This window comes from Hermetia illucens, chromosome 5 (genome assembly GCF_905115235.1).
Source record: "Hermetia illucens chromosome 5, iHerIll2.2.curated.20191125, whole genome shotgun sequence".
Classification (NCBI taxonomy): domain Eukaryota; kingdom Metazoa; phylum Arthropoda; class Insecta; order Diptera; family Stratiomyidae; genus Hermetia; species Hermetia illucens.
This window is the reverse complement of record NC_051853.1, coordinates 24314838-24330889: the sequence shown is the minus strand read 5'-3', so window position 1 is coordinate 24330889 and position 16052 is coordinate 24314838. Positions and strand designations below refer to the sequence as shown.

The following is a 16052-nucleotide window of genomic DNA, read 5'->3' as shown; positions in this document are numbered from 1 at the left end:
GGCAGGATTCAGCCTAGGCAGAACAAAAAGATGCTTTAGACACCATGGATGATTGCGACATTCTTTCTGGACCTGGCAACGATGATTCAGTGTGAGGTAAACCGATAGAACTCGCTTATGAACGTTTAATCCCAAATTTTTTAGTGTTCAAAACTTTAAAGCGTTTTTCCCACAACTCACGTTTCCCCTCATAACTTCAAAACTACTGCACCAATCGTTTTGAAATTTTGAACACTATTTCTGGACATAATTTTGAACACTATTTCTGGACATAATACATAGGCATATAGGATATTGAATGAATGGTGTCGAAGCAAGTCTGAATTTTGACATCAGTTAAAAGGGAAGAAGTGTGGGAGGTCGAAAATTGATTAAAAATTTCAAGGGCCCATTCTCAGAAATTTTCGAGCTGAAGATTTGAAAAAACACATACACACATATATGGCATCTAGAGCGGCTCAAAATATTGTTCGAATGAAATTAGCAGTAGTATATTATTATTATATATTTTGGAGATTACAACCTTCCTTCTCCTTAGAGATCGTAATGCCACACAATTTCAAAATAATATACGTAGGGCATAATATGAAAAGTTTGGTGGAAATCTTACTATTATTGATAAAGTTATAGTAGGTCAAAATTATCTCTGGAATTAATGCGCTTAAAGAAATAAAATGCAAATGCCAGATTAAAGTGAATAGTCAGGCATACTCAATTAATGTACGCTAGGAACAATGTACAAATGAGACTACTGAATATCCTTACATAAAAAATGCACTAGACCTTTTGTATCTGAAGCGGCGAACTCCCGATTTTGCCAGTTGTTTCTATTAATATGCCTTAATAATTTAGTTGCGTTACCTTAATAATATAATAGGCTCCGATTACGGTTATGTGACCGTCTGAAAGTTAAAGAATATGCGAAATAGACAGATTTTTAATATTTCGTAAGTGAGCTGATACTTGGGATCTGTGTGCGCTCAAATTAGGCATTAAGAGAAAATGAAAGGGAAAAATATAATTCAATTATTACCAACAATATAACCAAGCTTCAAGCCGCCCTTTTTATAGCATTGTGTCCATTATAGTTATTTTTCCTCAGTAATTGCCTTGGTACAAGCGTTTAAATTTGTAAAAATTCGTAGCGTAAAGTAATTTCGCTTGGAACCTAAACGGGCAATTAGCTCTTTGATATACTATATTTTCCACGAGTTCAGGAGGAAAGCGTTCCAAGCATTGGTATTCATAAAACCTTAATTACATATTAACAAGTTGTGTAATTTATAAAATTGAGTTGCAGTGCCCTCCCTGCAGCCCTCCCTGCTGCAGCTGAACTAAATGCATTATTTTGAAAGCTTTTTAATTCACCTGTGTGCAGTCTAGTATTAATTATTATTGGCTGCTTGAAACCGACAATTAGCGTGAATGAGTCATTAACTAGGAATGCTTGATGGCTTCAACGTTAAAGATAAAAACAAACTCGCAAGCAAAACCTTTTTCGTATTTAATTCGCTCCAATTGGTAAGTTATGAGAGCCAGCCGATACCATCGATAATTAGTCGTTATAGATAGATATTACGAGACCATAATTGGCTTATCAGTACTCTCCTATATTGTTATCAGAATGTCATACTAACTTTTTTTCTCTTGGTTGCAGGGCAATAAAGAACGTCGTAAATAATTTAGGAAGATTAGAGGATTCAATATTAGTCAACAATCATGACCTTGTACTGGTGGACGCATTGGTTTTGGATAACAGTTTTCTCGAGTGAGTATTGCAAGTTTGTGTAATTATTTCAAAATAAAATCCTGTGATTTAGTATTAAGATGGTCTTCCAGCGGAGGGAAAGTGCTCCTGATGGATACATTTAAAATGCCGTCCCAACAATAGAGCGTGGAATGAGTGGTAGCAATTTGGAAGCTCCCATTAGCAGGATTTTGTGTGTTTCGACGTTTTCAATATTCTGTTTAATGTTGACGATAATCAGTCAAGCTGAACACATCGATTTTGTTATTATTCTCTTCGCTTACTCTCTGCTATTCAGTATTATTTGGCTGAAGTCCAAGTTCCAATGGGAAAGCACGTAGGCAAATAGACGGCATAATTGAATTGCTTGTCGAAAAATACAGCTTTCCTGTAAAGTCCTATAGCTAAGTTTCTTGGAATTTTATTTCGATACAGGACAAAATTATTCATAGAACCCCTAATTGTGAATACATACGTATCCTGAACGTTTAAGGGTATTAGGTTTAAGGTATTAGCACCTTTTTCGCGGGAATATCCTTTTTGAACTCCCTTGCAGGAATGATCTAGTTCCAATAAATTCCCCCCTGTCATTAATTCGGAGAAGTCCTTACAGCTGTTTTTTAGCACGTAGCTAGTATTCGTCGCAGAGTTATTCAGCATTCTAGTTTTTGTTATCTATTAGGATCCGGGAATGAAATACCCTAAATCACTTCAAGGCCTTGATTAGACTGTTCTCTCAAATCACACTGGTAAAAGTGTTTCTTATGACTACCGTGTCCACTTAACAGCAGGTCGTTAGCGATAACCTTATTAGTCCACTAATTCTTTTAGTCTGATCCTTTGTTGTCTGCCAGGTACATAGATACCGCCATCGTTCCGTCTATTTGATTGATTGCACTTCATTGCGTCTATTCGTAGATACGATGGGTTCAATTGATAAGTAACTTTTATTTATTTTTCATTCGGTTCAATATTTGTGCGTCATATTCAACCATTACTTTCTTGTCTTTGATTATATGTAATGATATGGAATGAATAATTTTCTTCAGTTTGAGGACTCTCTCTCTCTCTCCATGCATTTTAATTCCCTATTAACCTTACAGTAAAGGGATATCTCTATATTCTGTGGCCAGAAGACGCTGAGGCAAGGTAAAACACCAGAGACCGCGACTGCGACATGAGGCAAAAGGAACATTGGATATTGGGGTGATCCTTCGTAGATCTTCCATCCTCGATCGTGCCACTCCCATGTTTTCTGGCCCCATGTCCGGTTGAGCTGCAAATGTTGCTTCATGCGAAGTTTTGTACATGAGGTGTGAGGCAATAAAGTGCCCAAAAGGAATCCCCCCTCTTTCGAGCTTACAACAAAGATTTATAAACGTGGGTCGACGAAAGGCTTCAGTGGAACTGCACTCAGGTGCTGGTAGACATGCTCAGTCACTTTTCGTTACTTCTTCTCTCATCACTTTAGTTGCAGCCTGTCAACAACGTATCCAATAAGTTGGTAAAAGAAAAGACATGGAGCCAATATCAATGGCATCACAGTAACTTCTGTTTCATTGAGCTACTGTGAAAATGGACCCCACTTTGCGTGATAGGACTTTTCGGCTTTATTTTCGAATCGAGTTCATCTACACGTCAACAAGGTTTTTGTAGAAGTTACTGATGGTAACTCATCAGGAACACAGAACAATAAAACGGAAAAATATCCTTAAGGAAAATTGGTACTTCGCACAGTTCACCCATTCACCTCTTTGACTAATCATGCTCAGCTTATTACACTGGAATACTCGTTTCAGTTCGAACAGCTACAATGGTCAAAACTTACAGAAAAGAGCAAACAGAAGAGGTTCGTGAAAAGAGGGCATGAATAATGCGGTGCCTGCTAAGATGCGAGAAAGGTTAGATGCAGAACAGAGGCAAGGAATTACTTCAATTATAAAAAAATCAAGGTTCCGTTAGGCTCTAAAGATCCAATGTTGAACAATAATAGAACAGCTATTACTGTTGGATCTGCATAGTACCCATATGCAAAGTATTGATCTAGAGAATAAAGTTCGTTATTATTCTCTGCCCTTATTCTTCACTGGCTTTAGGTCGCTGACATTGCTTATATGACACCGTCGATTATCTATTATTATCATCAAAGTGCTTGGCTACGCAGCAACCTGGGAATGGTTGTTACAGTCCCGCAAAATGCTGGGAGTTTTGAAAAGGTTTTCATGATCCGACATTTTTCTTTGACAATAACTTCGCTCCTTCACAGACAGATATCCCACAAGCCAAAAGTGGTGAACACTAGATGAAAAGCTTCAAGCTCAATAGCATATGATACGTCCACTGCAATGCCCAACTGCGACTAAATATATATCGCCGAAAATATTGTACAAGACCATATTCCAAAGATCGGCACAAATGACAGGGAAAGTGGATAGGATAAGGCTTCCTATTTAAGTATTTCCAGTCTTATAAGCCTTTATTTTCAACAGTTATTTTTATCCTTCAATGCTTAGCTCAAACGCAATAGTTGTAGTTATTTGCGCTCCCCCTCGATTTGATTGGCTCTGAGCAGCTCATAATAAACTTCACCCAGCTCTTCCTATTAAGGGGTTAATTCCACTTATGACTGCGAAAAAAATGATTTTTTATTACATTTTTAAAGTATAACTATCTGAGAATAAGTCCTTCAAATTTCAAGAATCGATTCGAATAGAATTCACTGAGATATGATCGTTGAAAGAGAAGAATTCATACCGTAAACGACGTGAAATTGAAACCTTAAACGCTTTTTTTCTACAATTGACATGTATGAAACCGGCGACCAAAATTACTCAAGAATCACTAAACCGATCTTTTTGAAACTTTGCTGGCTTATTCAATACATAAAATTGTAGTGTTTGATTGTTCGATTTTTTTCGATACAAAATGGCCGTTTTTTATCCAAAAACGACGAAATGAAACCATTAACTTTGAATGTCCGCCATTTTGTGGAAAATGCATATTTTTTTTTTTAATTCTTCGATAGAACACTAATTTTTAAGGTTTTGCGTAAAACGAAATCTCATTAAAATCGATTCACTGTCTTTTTGGAAATCTTCCAAAGACACTGGTACACATGTTCCAGCGTGTGTAATTTCTACCCACTAAAACCACCCCCTAACTCCTGTCCTCTTCCCCGCGGAACCACCACAAAGTGTTTCGCCGCGGGGTAGACATGGCTTTAGCCTCTCCCTTCGCCCATCGATTGCATTCGCAACCCCGCTTTTCTCACCTCCTCTGCCTCTTTTAATCTGCACTGAATCTGCCCTACCATGTCGTTCATTGCATTCAAGTTCTCTGGGTATGCAAGCATTTTTCCGATTATATTTTCCGTTGCTAGCGTTCCCCCCAATGTCTTCCCTAGACTCTTCCTTTCCTCAGCGAATCTAGGACAATCGAAGAAAACATGCTCCAGGTCCTTCGGAATATCGTCGCAGCTGGGACAGTTGGGTCAGTTGTTCAGTTTAAACCTATAATGTATTTACGGTAGCCGCCATGTCCCGTGAGAACCTGCGTGAAACCATAGTTTATCTCACCATGCTTTCTCTGCGTCCACACCTTGATGCTGGGAACCAATTTATGGGTCCATCGCCTCTTTTTCTCCTGTTCCCACCGTTGCTGCCCTCTGCTTGACGATTCCTCCCTTTCGGCGTTTTTCATTTGCTGATCAGAGGAAGAATCGCGTCCATCATAGCTACGTGCCATCTCATCGGCCAAAATGTCTATCGGCATCATTCCGGCTACTGCATAGGCCGCTTTGTCTGAGACGGACGCCTTGGTGCAAACATTTGGTAAGTGCTGGTTGAAATTCAGCTTCGCATCTATCATCACTCCAAGGTATTTAATTGTTGGCTTTGAAGCGGTGATATGCATCCGGGCAGTAGTAGAGCACCGCCTCTGTTTTATCCTTTTATCCTCCGCGAGTTCAAGACCTGTTTCTTTCAGCCATATCTTTATAGCAATGATTGCTTCAGATGAATATAATTCGACATCTGCCAGATATTTTGAAACAACCATCACCGCTATGTCATCGACGTAACCAACTATAGTGGCCTCGCTAGCAACTGGGACGTTGAGGACATCATTATACATGATGTTCCACAACAACGGTCTCAATACAGAGCCCTGTGGAACACCCACAGGTTCCAACTGGCAGAGTTGAACGCATTTTGCATGTCAAGAACAATCAGAGTACAAGAACAATCAATGTCCAATAGACATATAGGCCGGTAGGAAGGTGGTTCATCAGGAGGCTTACCAGGTTTAGACAGCAACACTAACCTTTGTTTTTTCCATGCCTCAGGAAAGATCCCATCCGTCAAACATGCTTCAAGCAACTCTACGAATATGTCTGGTCTCGACTTAACGGCCAGCTTAAGGGCTTTGTTTGGTATGCCATCGAGGCCGGGCGCTTTGCTGTCTCCCAGCCTACCGCAAATCTCCAACACTTCTTCCGTCGTTACTGGGAGTATTACATCTACATCTAAAGATGTCTGTAGACTGTAACCCCTTGTGTTCTCCTGAGGGAACAAACCCTGAACGATTTTCAGTAGAAGATCGGGACATGTAATTTGTGAAGCTGCCTGAACTCAGTATGGAAAAAAAATTACCGTCCGATCCGGTTACTTTCATATACCAGAAGATTTTTGAACGCATTTTTGACAACCGTATTCGCGAAATCGTTGAAATAACCGTGAATCAGGACGGATTTGTCAAGAACTGCGGAACTACTCTGCGTCGTATATATTGCGTATATACGCTGCGCGGTTACTCATGAAGGAACACCGTGAGAAGCATCGCCTTCTTTACACTGCATTTCTGAATCTAGAGAAAGTGTTTGACCATGTGGTGCATGAACTCATCTCGTATATTCTACGACAACACTCTAAAAGTAAAGTTCGCAGTGTGGTGTATCATAATTGCTTCGTGTCTTTGTCGGTGGTCATCAAAGAAGCGCACTCTCACCACTCCTCTCTGTTCTTATTATGGACACTCAGATGGAACAACCAACGTCCAGCGCCCTATATACTGCGTTATGTAGACTATGTTTTCCTGGCGTCTCATAGCAAAAATGATCTCAAGTAACTTGTCCAAAAATGGAATGATCGTCTCATGCAACACGGTCTCAGATTGAATCTGAATAAAACTGAATTTTTGACAACCGATCTCCATGAAACAGCCACAATCACTGTCAGCGGCAGTGACCTACCGAGAACTGAGTGATTTAAATATTTAGGGTCAATGCTATCAGCCAATGGAGAACTGCGTTAGGAAATTGCTTCAGGCATTAACGCAACCATAACTGGCGTTCATTGTAATTCGCGTGTCAAATAACGTCTCAAATCTAAAATTTACTGCAATGGCGTCCGTCCTGTTGCTCTTTATAGTTCTGAGTGTTGGCCGACTATAAAGGACAATGAACAGTGTCTTGGGATAATGGAGACGAAGATGTTGCGTTGGACAGATGGCGTGACACGTTTTGATCACATCCGAAATGAGGATATCCGCGATTGTTATGGAGTTGCACCGATCGTGGAGAAACTGCGAGTGAGGCGTCTTTGATGGTATGGTCACGTAATTCACGCCAACGAGAATTCACTTGCCAATATTGGTTTGAACATTGAAGTCGATGTTAAGTGATCAAGAGGCAGACCGAAACAACGGTGGCTTGATACTCTGGATGGGAATTTAAAAGCCTCCCGATTGCATCTAGACCAGGCATTTGATAGGGGCAAATGGTGAGACCTATCACGACGAGCAGACCCCGCTTGTGAACGGGATAGAGGCTGAAGAAAAACAAGTTCGCTTTCTTCAAAATATTGGCGTTGTCCAACGACAAATGGTGTTCCTTCTCTATTATATGTCTGGCAACCATAGACTTTATGTGTGGGTTATTTTTATTTTTAGCGGATTCGGCCTCCTTTATGTGTTCTAACACCCTGGTGTGGACTAGCTGTTTTGTTTGCCCTACGTAAATCTTGTCGCAGTCTGTGCAGGAAGTCTTATAAATGCCGCTTTTTTCAGTACACTTTTTTTTGTTCTTGACTACTAGACACGGAATAGAAAAATGTTTGCATTGTAACGGGGTCCTAAGTAGGTATCGTCTGTTGGTCAGGGTGACCCAGAATCTACGTTTATGTAGCCGCCTTTTGATGTTCTGCATCCGACCCGAGTAGGTTACTTCCTGGAGGATCCGATTTTCGATGAGGTTCCTGTTGTATTCGTTTTTCTTGACTGTTTTCAGGATGTAGTTTCTTTCTTTATTTATTCTCTCCTCATTGAGCGGTGTTGGGACCATTCTCTAATTCATAAAATTGTATGCCGTCATCGTATGGCGGAAATCGTGGTTTGAGGTCGGGGTGCGAGGGTTCGTCGTGCCTGGGTCGGTTTGCTGTAGATGTCGAATTCAATATCCCCTCTTTCCCGGATTATTTTTAAATCTAGGAACGGTACCTCTCCTATATTTTTGATCTCCATGGTGAATTCAATGTTTCTGTGTGTCCGGTTGAGTTTCTCGGGGTTTTTTCCTGCTTTTTCCCCTTTGATGATTGCTAATACATCGTCCACGTATCTGATCCAAAATCTCAGAAGTGCCCCAACCTCCTCGAGTTCATTCTCCAGGTTCTTCATAAATACCTCGCATATCAGTGGTAAAAGGCGGTTACCCATTGCTGCCCCGGAGGTTGTTTTATAAAAATTTATTCCTGAATGTGAAATAGGATTCACTCATGTATGTGAAGACCAGTTTTTTATACAGTTTAGTCTTCTTCCTCCATTGGGATGCCTCCGTTATAATGTTAAATTAAGACAGACACTACGTCTTCATCAATTCTTATACAAATTTAGTTTTTTCAAATAATTCAATTTTCATGTTTTTCCTTACAGTCTTTCATCTATTGGACAGCACTCACTTTGTCGGGACATATCCATTGAATTCGCCCTACGGCAATAAGGATTACAGTAAAGATGAACCATTGACATTCCCACTGGCAGCGCAGACCGATGTCGATGATGTATTCAGTACGGATGAGATGATACTCAGCAGTATTTTTCGAAACAGTAAAGTGATTCGACAAAAGGACACTTTACAAAAAACAAGTAGCAGCAGTAGTGCCAAGATAAAGGATAATATTGTTATGCCACCGCTACCGCCACCGAGTGCTCTTGGTGAAGCTCAACCACAGCAACAGATGAAATCAAAGAATTATACTGCTTCGACCGGAGTAGACGATAAAATCAATAGGACCAAAGCAGTAGATGTGAATTTAGTTAATAGTAGTAATTCTAGTTTAAGGTGAGTGGGATCCAGGAGGTGGTATGAGGAATGGTTCTAACTGGGTTAATTGATTTTTGCAGCACACATTCATCGATTGAGGTTACTCTGTTTGAAGCTGATGGGGGAACTGATTCTCCAGAACATTTGCCAAATCCGGTGAACACAAACGGTAATAATAGCAACACAACAATCGACTACGAAAACAGCAATAACAACAATAACAGCGCCGAATCATCAGAGAGGCCGACCCACAGCAAAAGCAGGTTGTCCCCTAATTCCTCCTCATCAATAGCGTCACCGTCCTCGTCCCAACCGTCATCACCATCATCTTCACTATTGTTGTCATCATCGGCTGCATCCATAGATATCGCAGACAATTCCAATCCATTCCTAAAATCTTTTCATTTCGAGAACATAACAAAAGAAGAGGAAATCATACGAGCGGAAATTGCTCGACAACTGGACGGTGAACGGGCACGAAAATCAAAAGTTTTAGCTGAATATCGACAAGAATTGAAATTTAATTTTTCCGCCGATTCGAAAAATCTTCTGGCACGCTCAGCGGCCATTTCCTTGGATGATTTCCATCAGGAACAAGACGAAGGCAACATATCGTCGGAAGCACTTTCAATACAGGTACGTCGAGAGTAACCCAAAGTACCAAAAAATGGTGAATATGGTTATATCAAATATCATTAAGTTTTTTTTATTTTCATTTCACCGTTTTTTTATAGCTAAGGAAATGAATATTATTCACTCATGTTGCGATGCGATTTTAATTTACTAAAAAAAAATCGCTAAACCTGCTTTCACCTGATAATGGTCTTGGTACACGCTAAGGAGGCGAGTGATGTAACCTCCATTCAAAGATAATTTCCATTTGAGTGATAGACTCTGAGTTTCAGTTTATTTATCATCAGTTATAATAGTAATGCTAATTGGGATGAAATATTGGTAGTTTTACAACTGCTACTGAAGCTCTTATTACAAATGTCTTAATCAGATTTATTTTAACAATTATTTTCGCAAATTATTGAAATTATTTCCAGTTTTTGAATGACCTTTGTTAATTATATTACATTCAAAATCAGATAATATCTTGAATCTTTTCTCATTGGTTACTGATTGACAGAAAAACATTAGTAGATCGATCATTTATTTCATCGACAACCTTAATTAATGGTTTTGTTGACGAACGCATCACATGGCCGGTGAAATATCATTAAGATTGATCAACGGCTTGTGCAAATTATCTATTATATAATTTCATTAACTATTTTGAGCAGCAATCTGTTAGATTGTTGCCTTATGTGCATAGTATAATAAATACAAGAAGTTAAGGAGTGATTAGCATTCCTTATATTCATCTCTTCAGAGGCTTTGGTCTTGGCATGATATATGGTAGCTTATCTCACTTTTCTGAACAAAAGAGACTCAGAAGTCAACATGAAAATAAAAGAAAAATAAATACCAAGCCTCAGTATTCATCACAATGAATCTTGATACAGATGCAATATCATTTACAATTCTGACCCTTAAAAGAATGAGCGGATGATTGATCTGAATCTATTATCTCGTAGACTTGTTCCATGTGCGTTACTAGAGATCATATAACTCTGACCTATCCATGCCTTGGATGATACAGCACACTCATTTCTTTCGACAGAATGTCGATTAGAATCATGCCCGCCAACAAAAATCTCCAGAGCCTCAGTTGGTAGGCTTTTTCTTCTGAGAGTTTGCAACATTTGATAACATTTTTACAAATGTCGCAGTAACACTAGCTGCCTTTTGACATGCATACTCTTTTCTTATCCGCCAGCGCAGACTTTATCACTCTGATTGTCTCCGTCGCATAGACCTTCCCATCCTCTGGGTGCTTTAATGTACCAGCTACTGTAGGCCGGCATCGTAGTATCTATGCACGGGCAAAGAGTCCTGTGATACCGCGGCTATGATGACGTACTCTTTGGGGCCCTCATCCATCCCGTACCAGAGTGTCCTCTCTGCGAGTTAATTTTCGACCAGACTCGCCAATTATCCAAAAACACTTATGCCAACTAACGGCCCTTTAATTCGGTTCCAATTGGCAGAGCTGAATGCATTTTTTATATCCAATACCGATACGGTCCAGTAGCCAACAAAACTCAGCATGTCCACACCATTGCTACTTTCGACTCCGAGTAACATTTTAATGTCGATGATTATCTCCATCATCTTCCCCATTGTTCCAACAATCAGATAGGGTGATATTATGCTGGCTCTCCAGGTGGCTTATTACTACTACTACCAAACCCTATCTCCGCCCCCACGTGATGATCGCCAGGAGTTTTTTCTTAATGAAAAACTGCAGACGAAGAAGAATGAAGGCGAGTGTCCCGCGCCTAAAAGCGGGACAAATTGTACCAATTGGTCCTCCAGGTTGGGGTTTGGGTTGGGCTGACAACCCTACAGGGAAAACCAACGTTACGAAACCACAAAAGGAGCTTCGGACAGGATAGACTTTAAAACGACCAACCCGGCAACGTCAACGGAATAACGATTTGCGCATTTTCTCATGGAACGTGCGCTCCCTGTACAGAAATGGAGCTGCCAAACAGCTATCCGATACCTTGTTCTAATATAGGGCTGATGTAACATCATTGGAGGAGATGCGTGGGACAGGGGCCGGTTTCCTGGAAAAACCACTACACTATATATTATAGCGGCCATCCAGTGAACCATGTGCTCGGAGTAGGTGTCTTAGTCAGCCAAAAAATTAAACCTGCTGTTATCGGCCTTGAAAATATAAGCGAAAGGCTATGCACCCTGCGTTTGCGAGGCAAATTTAGAAATATAAGCCTCACAAAAATTCACGCCCATACAGGGATGAGCAGAGTCGGAGAGAGCAGAGTGAGCAGACACCTTCCACGAGGCAGTTGAGCGGACCCTCGAAGCCTGTCCCAAGTATTATATCAAAATCGTACTTGGAGATTTCAACAGTCAAGTAGGGACGAAACCCGTGTTCAGACGATACGGCGGCCCCATAACTTACATCAGGATACCAATGATAACGGACTGCGGATTATTCAGTTAGCAGTATCGCACGAAATGTTTGTTGGAAGTACTTGGTGTGCGCGGAAAGCGGTCCACAAACATATATGGGCCCCTCCAGACGGGATCACTTTTAACCAAATTAACCACGTGCCGATTGAACGCTGCCGCCTCTCAGCCTTGATGAATGTCAGAACATATACTCGGATCTCTATCTCCTTGGCATGGTACTCCTGGCTCGAATTACAACACCACCTGCAATCCCCTCTGACAATCAGGGAAGAGTAAATACTGAAACCATTCACAACACAGACCTCCATATTACCTATAAAGGGGAAATGGATGCCGCAATAACCACAATCTGCGAGTTGGAGTTCCTGCCAGCTGAAGACGATGGACAAATGCTGCCACCACCAAGCGTAGAAGAAACTGCACGGGCTAAAAACCATAAGTTGCCAGGAGCCGATGGAATTACATCCCAATTGGTTAAATATGGAGGCGGCAAACTACACCAAGTGGTTCATCAACTGATGGTCAAGGTGTGGGACAGCAAATCAATGCCTGACAATTAGCAACGAGGCATTATCTGTCCCGTACATAAAAAGGGGAATATCACGCAGTGCAGGAATTATAGATGTAACAAGTTGCTGAGAACATCAGTTGCAGAACATCATTGACCCATACCAAAGAGGCTTCACTCCAGGTAAATCACCAACAGCTCAGATTTTCTCTCTGCGGCAAGCGATGGGAAAACTGCTGGAATATGGCCATCATTTGCACCATCTTTCCATCGACTTTAAAGTCGCCTATGACGAAGCCTACATAACGATGAAATCTATGAGCAATATCATGATGCGGATAAAATCCGGCACAATAGGCTTGTGTGGGCGGGTCACTTAATCCGTATGGATGTGGATGATCCAGCCCGAAAAGTCTATAAGGGCAATATCTATGGAAGAAAAAGAAGACGAGGCAAACCCTGCCTGAGATGGAGCGATGGCGTAGGTCAGGACGCCAAACACCTTTCAAGGATATCGAATTAGTGGACTTTGGCGCAAAACCGGAGTGTCTGGAGTTCCTTATTAAGGCATGCCTAGACCGGATACCGGTTGTTGCGCCGTGTATGATGATAATTATTGGGTTTGGAAAGCAGCACCAGCTTTTGTGTTCGGATGGCCCAAGTAGTTAGAGCGCTGGGCTGTGGTGGCGGAAGGTCGCAGTTCAAATCTCACTGGTGGCAATGGGATTTGTTATCGTGACTGGATGTCGGATACTACTCGATTCAGCTGTGAATAAGTACCTGAGTCATATCAGGGTAATAATCTCGGACAAGCGCATCGCTGACCACATTGCCTCCTACAGTGTACTGTACTGTACCGTTACGGTCTTGAATGAAGTGCTCTAACACACTTCAAGCCCCTGATCCAATCTGGATTGTTGCGTCAACGATTATTATTAAGGATTTCCTCCTCTAGGAACACCTTGGCGGTATTAGCAAAAAGGGTCGGGCCTAGTCTTCATTGTCATTCAAAGCTCAATTAGGGATGTCATCCAAACACGGCGTCTTTTTGTCGTCGATCCTACTACATATTCCCTCCTCCCTCGGTAACTGAAGCTATCACAGAGTCGTTGAGCTGGACTACCGTTTGCCTTCGGCTGTTCTGGTAATGAAAAAACAGAGTGGCAGCAATTTATTTCAGAAGACCGTTATCTTTGCACCCTATAAGCCCCACCCCTACGGTTTAAATCATCAAACTCGCCCAATTGTTTGAAACAGTTGTTTTTGCTCCTTCGAATGACCTGTTTTGAGCTGCCCGCCAGCCTGCCTAAGCCTCTGTAAAACTCTCTTGCTCGGAAACACGCGGCTTGCAAAGTTATGATTTTGTCGTTTCACCCATAGTTGGGGTAAACTGTCGTCTCTGGGCATAGTAACATCGCATGATTCCATTACCCATTGGGTGATATGGGTAGGATATGTCGAGTTTAAGTGCCGTGTAAAACGTGTCCGCTTAGAAAGCTTTCGCAGTCCATCCGGCTTTCTATGCGGGTTGCCTAGTGGTTACTGTGAATATAATCCTCATTGATTTGCCAAGCAACTCTTCTCGCTAAAGCGGCGTTCATGAATGTCAGGCTCCTTACTCTGAAATTCTATATAGTTTCGACATTCGCGAGTACCAAGTCTACCTTCCCAAATGCTTTGAGCAAAACACATTCACATTTGTTATACAACTACCCCAATTCAAGAGCTTATGCGAACTCCCTGCTATGATTTTCTGCCAACGCCCTGTGACGTCCAGAAGCAAAGCGCTCAGCATCTGCTCATACTCGGCAAGTATAGCGCTGTATGGAGCATAACAGCTATATATATAGATTCCTTTCACTGGTGTATTGCCCGCCTTACATAGTTATGTTTGTGTTGAGAGACTCGCCACCTCGCTACAATGGTAGAGCTGATCAATCGTGAGGCCAAATAAGCCACATTCTCCCCCCTCCCCTGGCCCGGTTTAATTACGATTAGGTTGCTGGGACTCAGCTCCGGACACAGAAAAGTGTACAGCCTCTTCCTGATTAGCTGAGACGCACCCCAAGTGTTGCAGGTTTATCTGCGCTGCCTTCAACATCTGCTTGCTTAATGGGTCGGTTCTTGTCAGACCATCGATCTTCATTCCGTCCGAGATCTCGTTGACAATGTCAGCTGGTTGGTTTGGTTTTTGCGTTCCTGATTCAGAACCGCACGCTATAGTCCACCTTTTTTTCAATTCCTTCAAGCACTTTCCATTTATACAGAATAGGAAAGGTTGATAACCACCCATGTCCTTATCTATGCGGATTTTCGATAACCAGGTAACTGATCTTTTGTGAACCTCACCGTAAACGGCAATCTTCAGTTCCACGCCCTCTAAAGCATCGTTGATCTTAGCGAGCCCTTACAAAATTTGCTGCTCTTGCTCTCCTGTTCCACGTCATCCTGAGATCGATTTCTTTTGAAGGCGGTAAATTTTGCTTCTTGCTGGTCTTCCAAGCGTTTATTATTAAATTCCTTTAAAATCGCCAATAGCCTCTCGTTTTTTAAAAATATTAGGCGTAGACGGCTTTACGGTTTCTTACCAGGGCAGAGGCAAATCATCAGACGCTGCCTTACTTCTGCCCTGGGAGCAGCGTGATCGAAGTGGCTCGCAGATGTTGAATGCTCTTTCATATAATTCATAGAGCGCAACATGACAGCGAATTATATTGAGCGTAAATCAGCCCATACTTTGCGCCAAAGCTTAGCCAAAGCTGAACATATTTTGTTTAAGGATTGAGGGGTCCTAAGTCCATATCCACTTGACGTCTCCTCAATCCTTAAACAAAATATCTTCCGTTTTTCTTTGTGTCCCGGCATTTGGCATTCTTGTTGGTCTTCGTTCCTGAAGGACCTCCGATGTTGGCGGTTTTGAAGCTACGGCGACGGTGGTCTTTGCTGTTGCTGCCAGCTTGGGTAAATACTGCCGCATCCATAATTTTTTCATTGACTATAATGCGTCTATCTGAAAATGCATTCGAAGGGATATATTCGAAGAATAATACCTTTATGAAACAACCGGGGCACATAACTGAAAGCTCCATCCTTATGCAAGTGCGCATGCCATTTCAATAACAACAAATTATTTGTAGAGTTTCATTTAATTTATGTCAAGGCAACATTATAAAGTAAGTTTATAATATTACTCTTCCAGAGAGCTTACATATTGGACGCAGGAGCCATATCAGGGATATGTTTTGCAGTTGTCGGACTATTTTCAGGAGTCGCATTAGCTGGCATAGTACTGTACCGTCGAAGATACTTAAACAAGCCACAGGCTCTGAGTGAGCCTGACTCAAGTGGATACATTGATGATAGTACAATACGAGTGCGTACTCTCTCATTAAATCCCACTCTCATTAGTTTCTGATAAATATTTTTTTCACTTTCAG

At 41.4% G+C, this 16052-nt stretch overlaps 1 protein-coding gene across 3 annotated transcripts in view; it reads left to right on the top strand.

Moving 5' to 3' along the window:
- LOC119656803 (putative uncharacterized protein DDB_G0285119) overlaps positions 1–16052 on the top strand; it is a 121558-nt gene that overhangs the window by 104223 nt on the left and 1283 nt on the right. For all 3 annotated transcript variants that reach the window (XM_038063413.1, XM_038063414.1, XM_038063412.1), the window contains 4 exons: positions 1658–1768; positions 8672–9080; positions 9143–9698; positions 15815–15988. In XM_038063413.1, coding sequence (XP_037919341.1) covers positions 1720–1768; positions 8672–9080; positions 9143–9698; positions 15815–15988 — 1188 coding nt within the window. In that variant the 5' untranslated portion in view covers positions 1658–1719. The remainder of the gene's footprint in view (positions 1–1657; positions 1769–8671; positions 9081–9142; positions 9699–15814; positions 15989–16052) is intronic.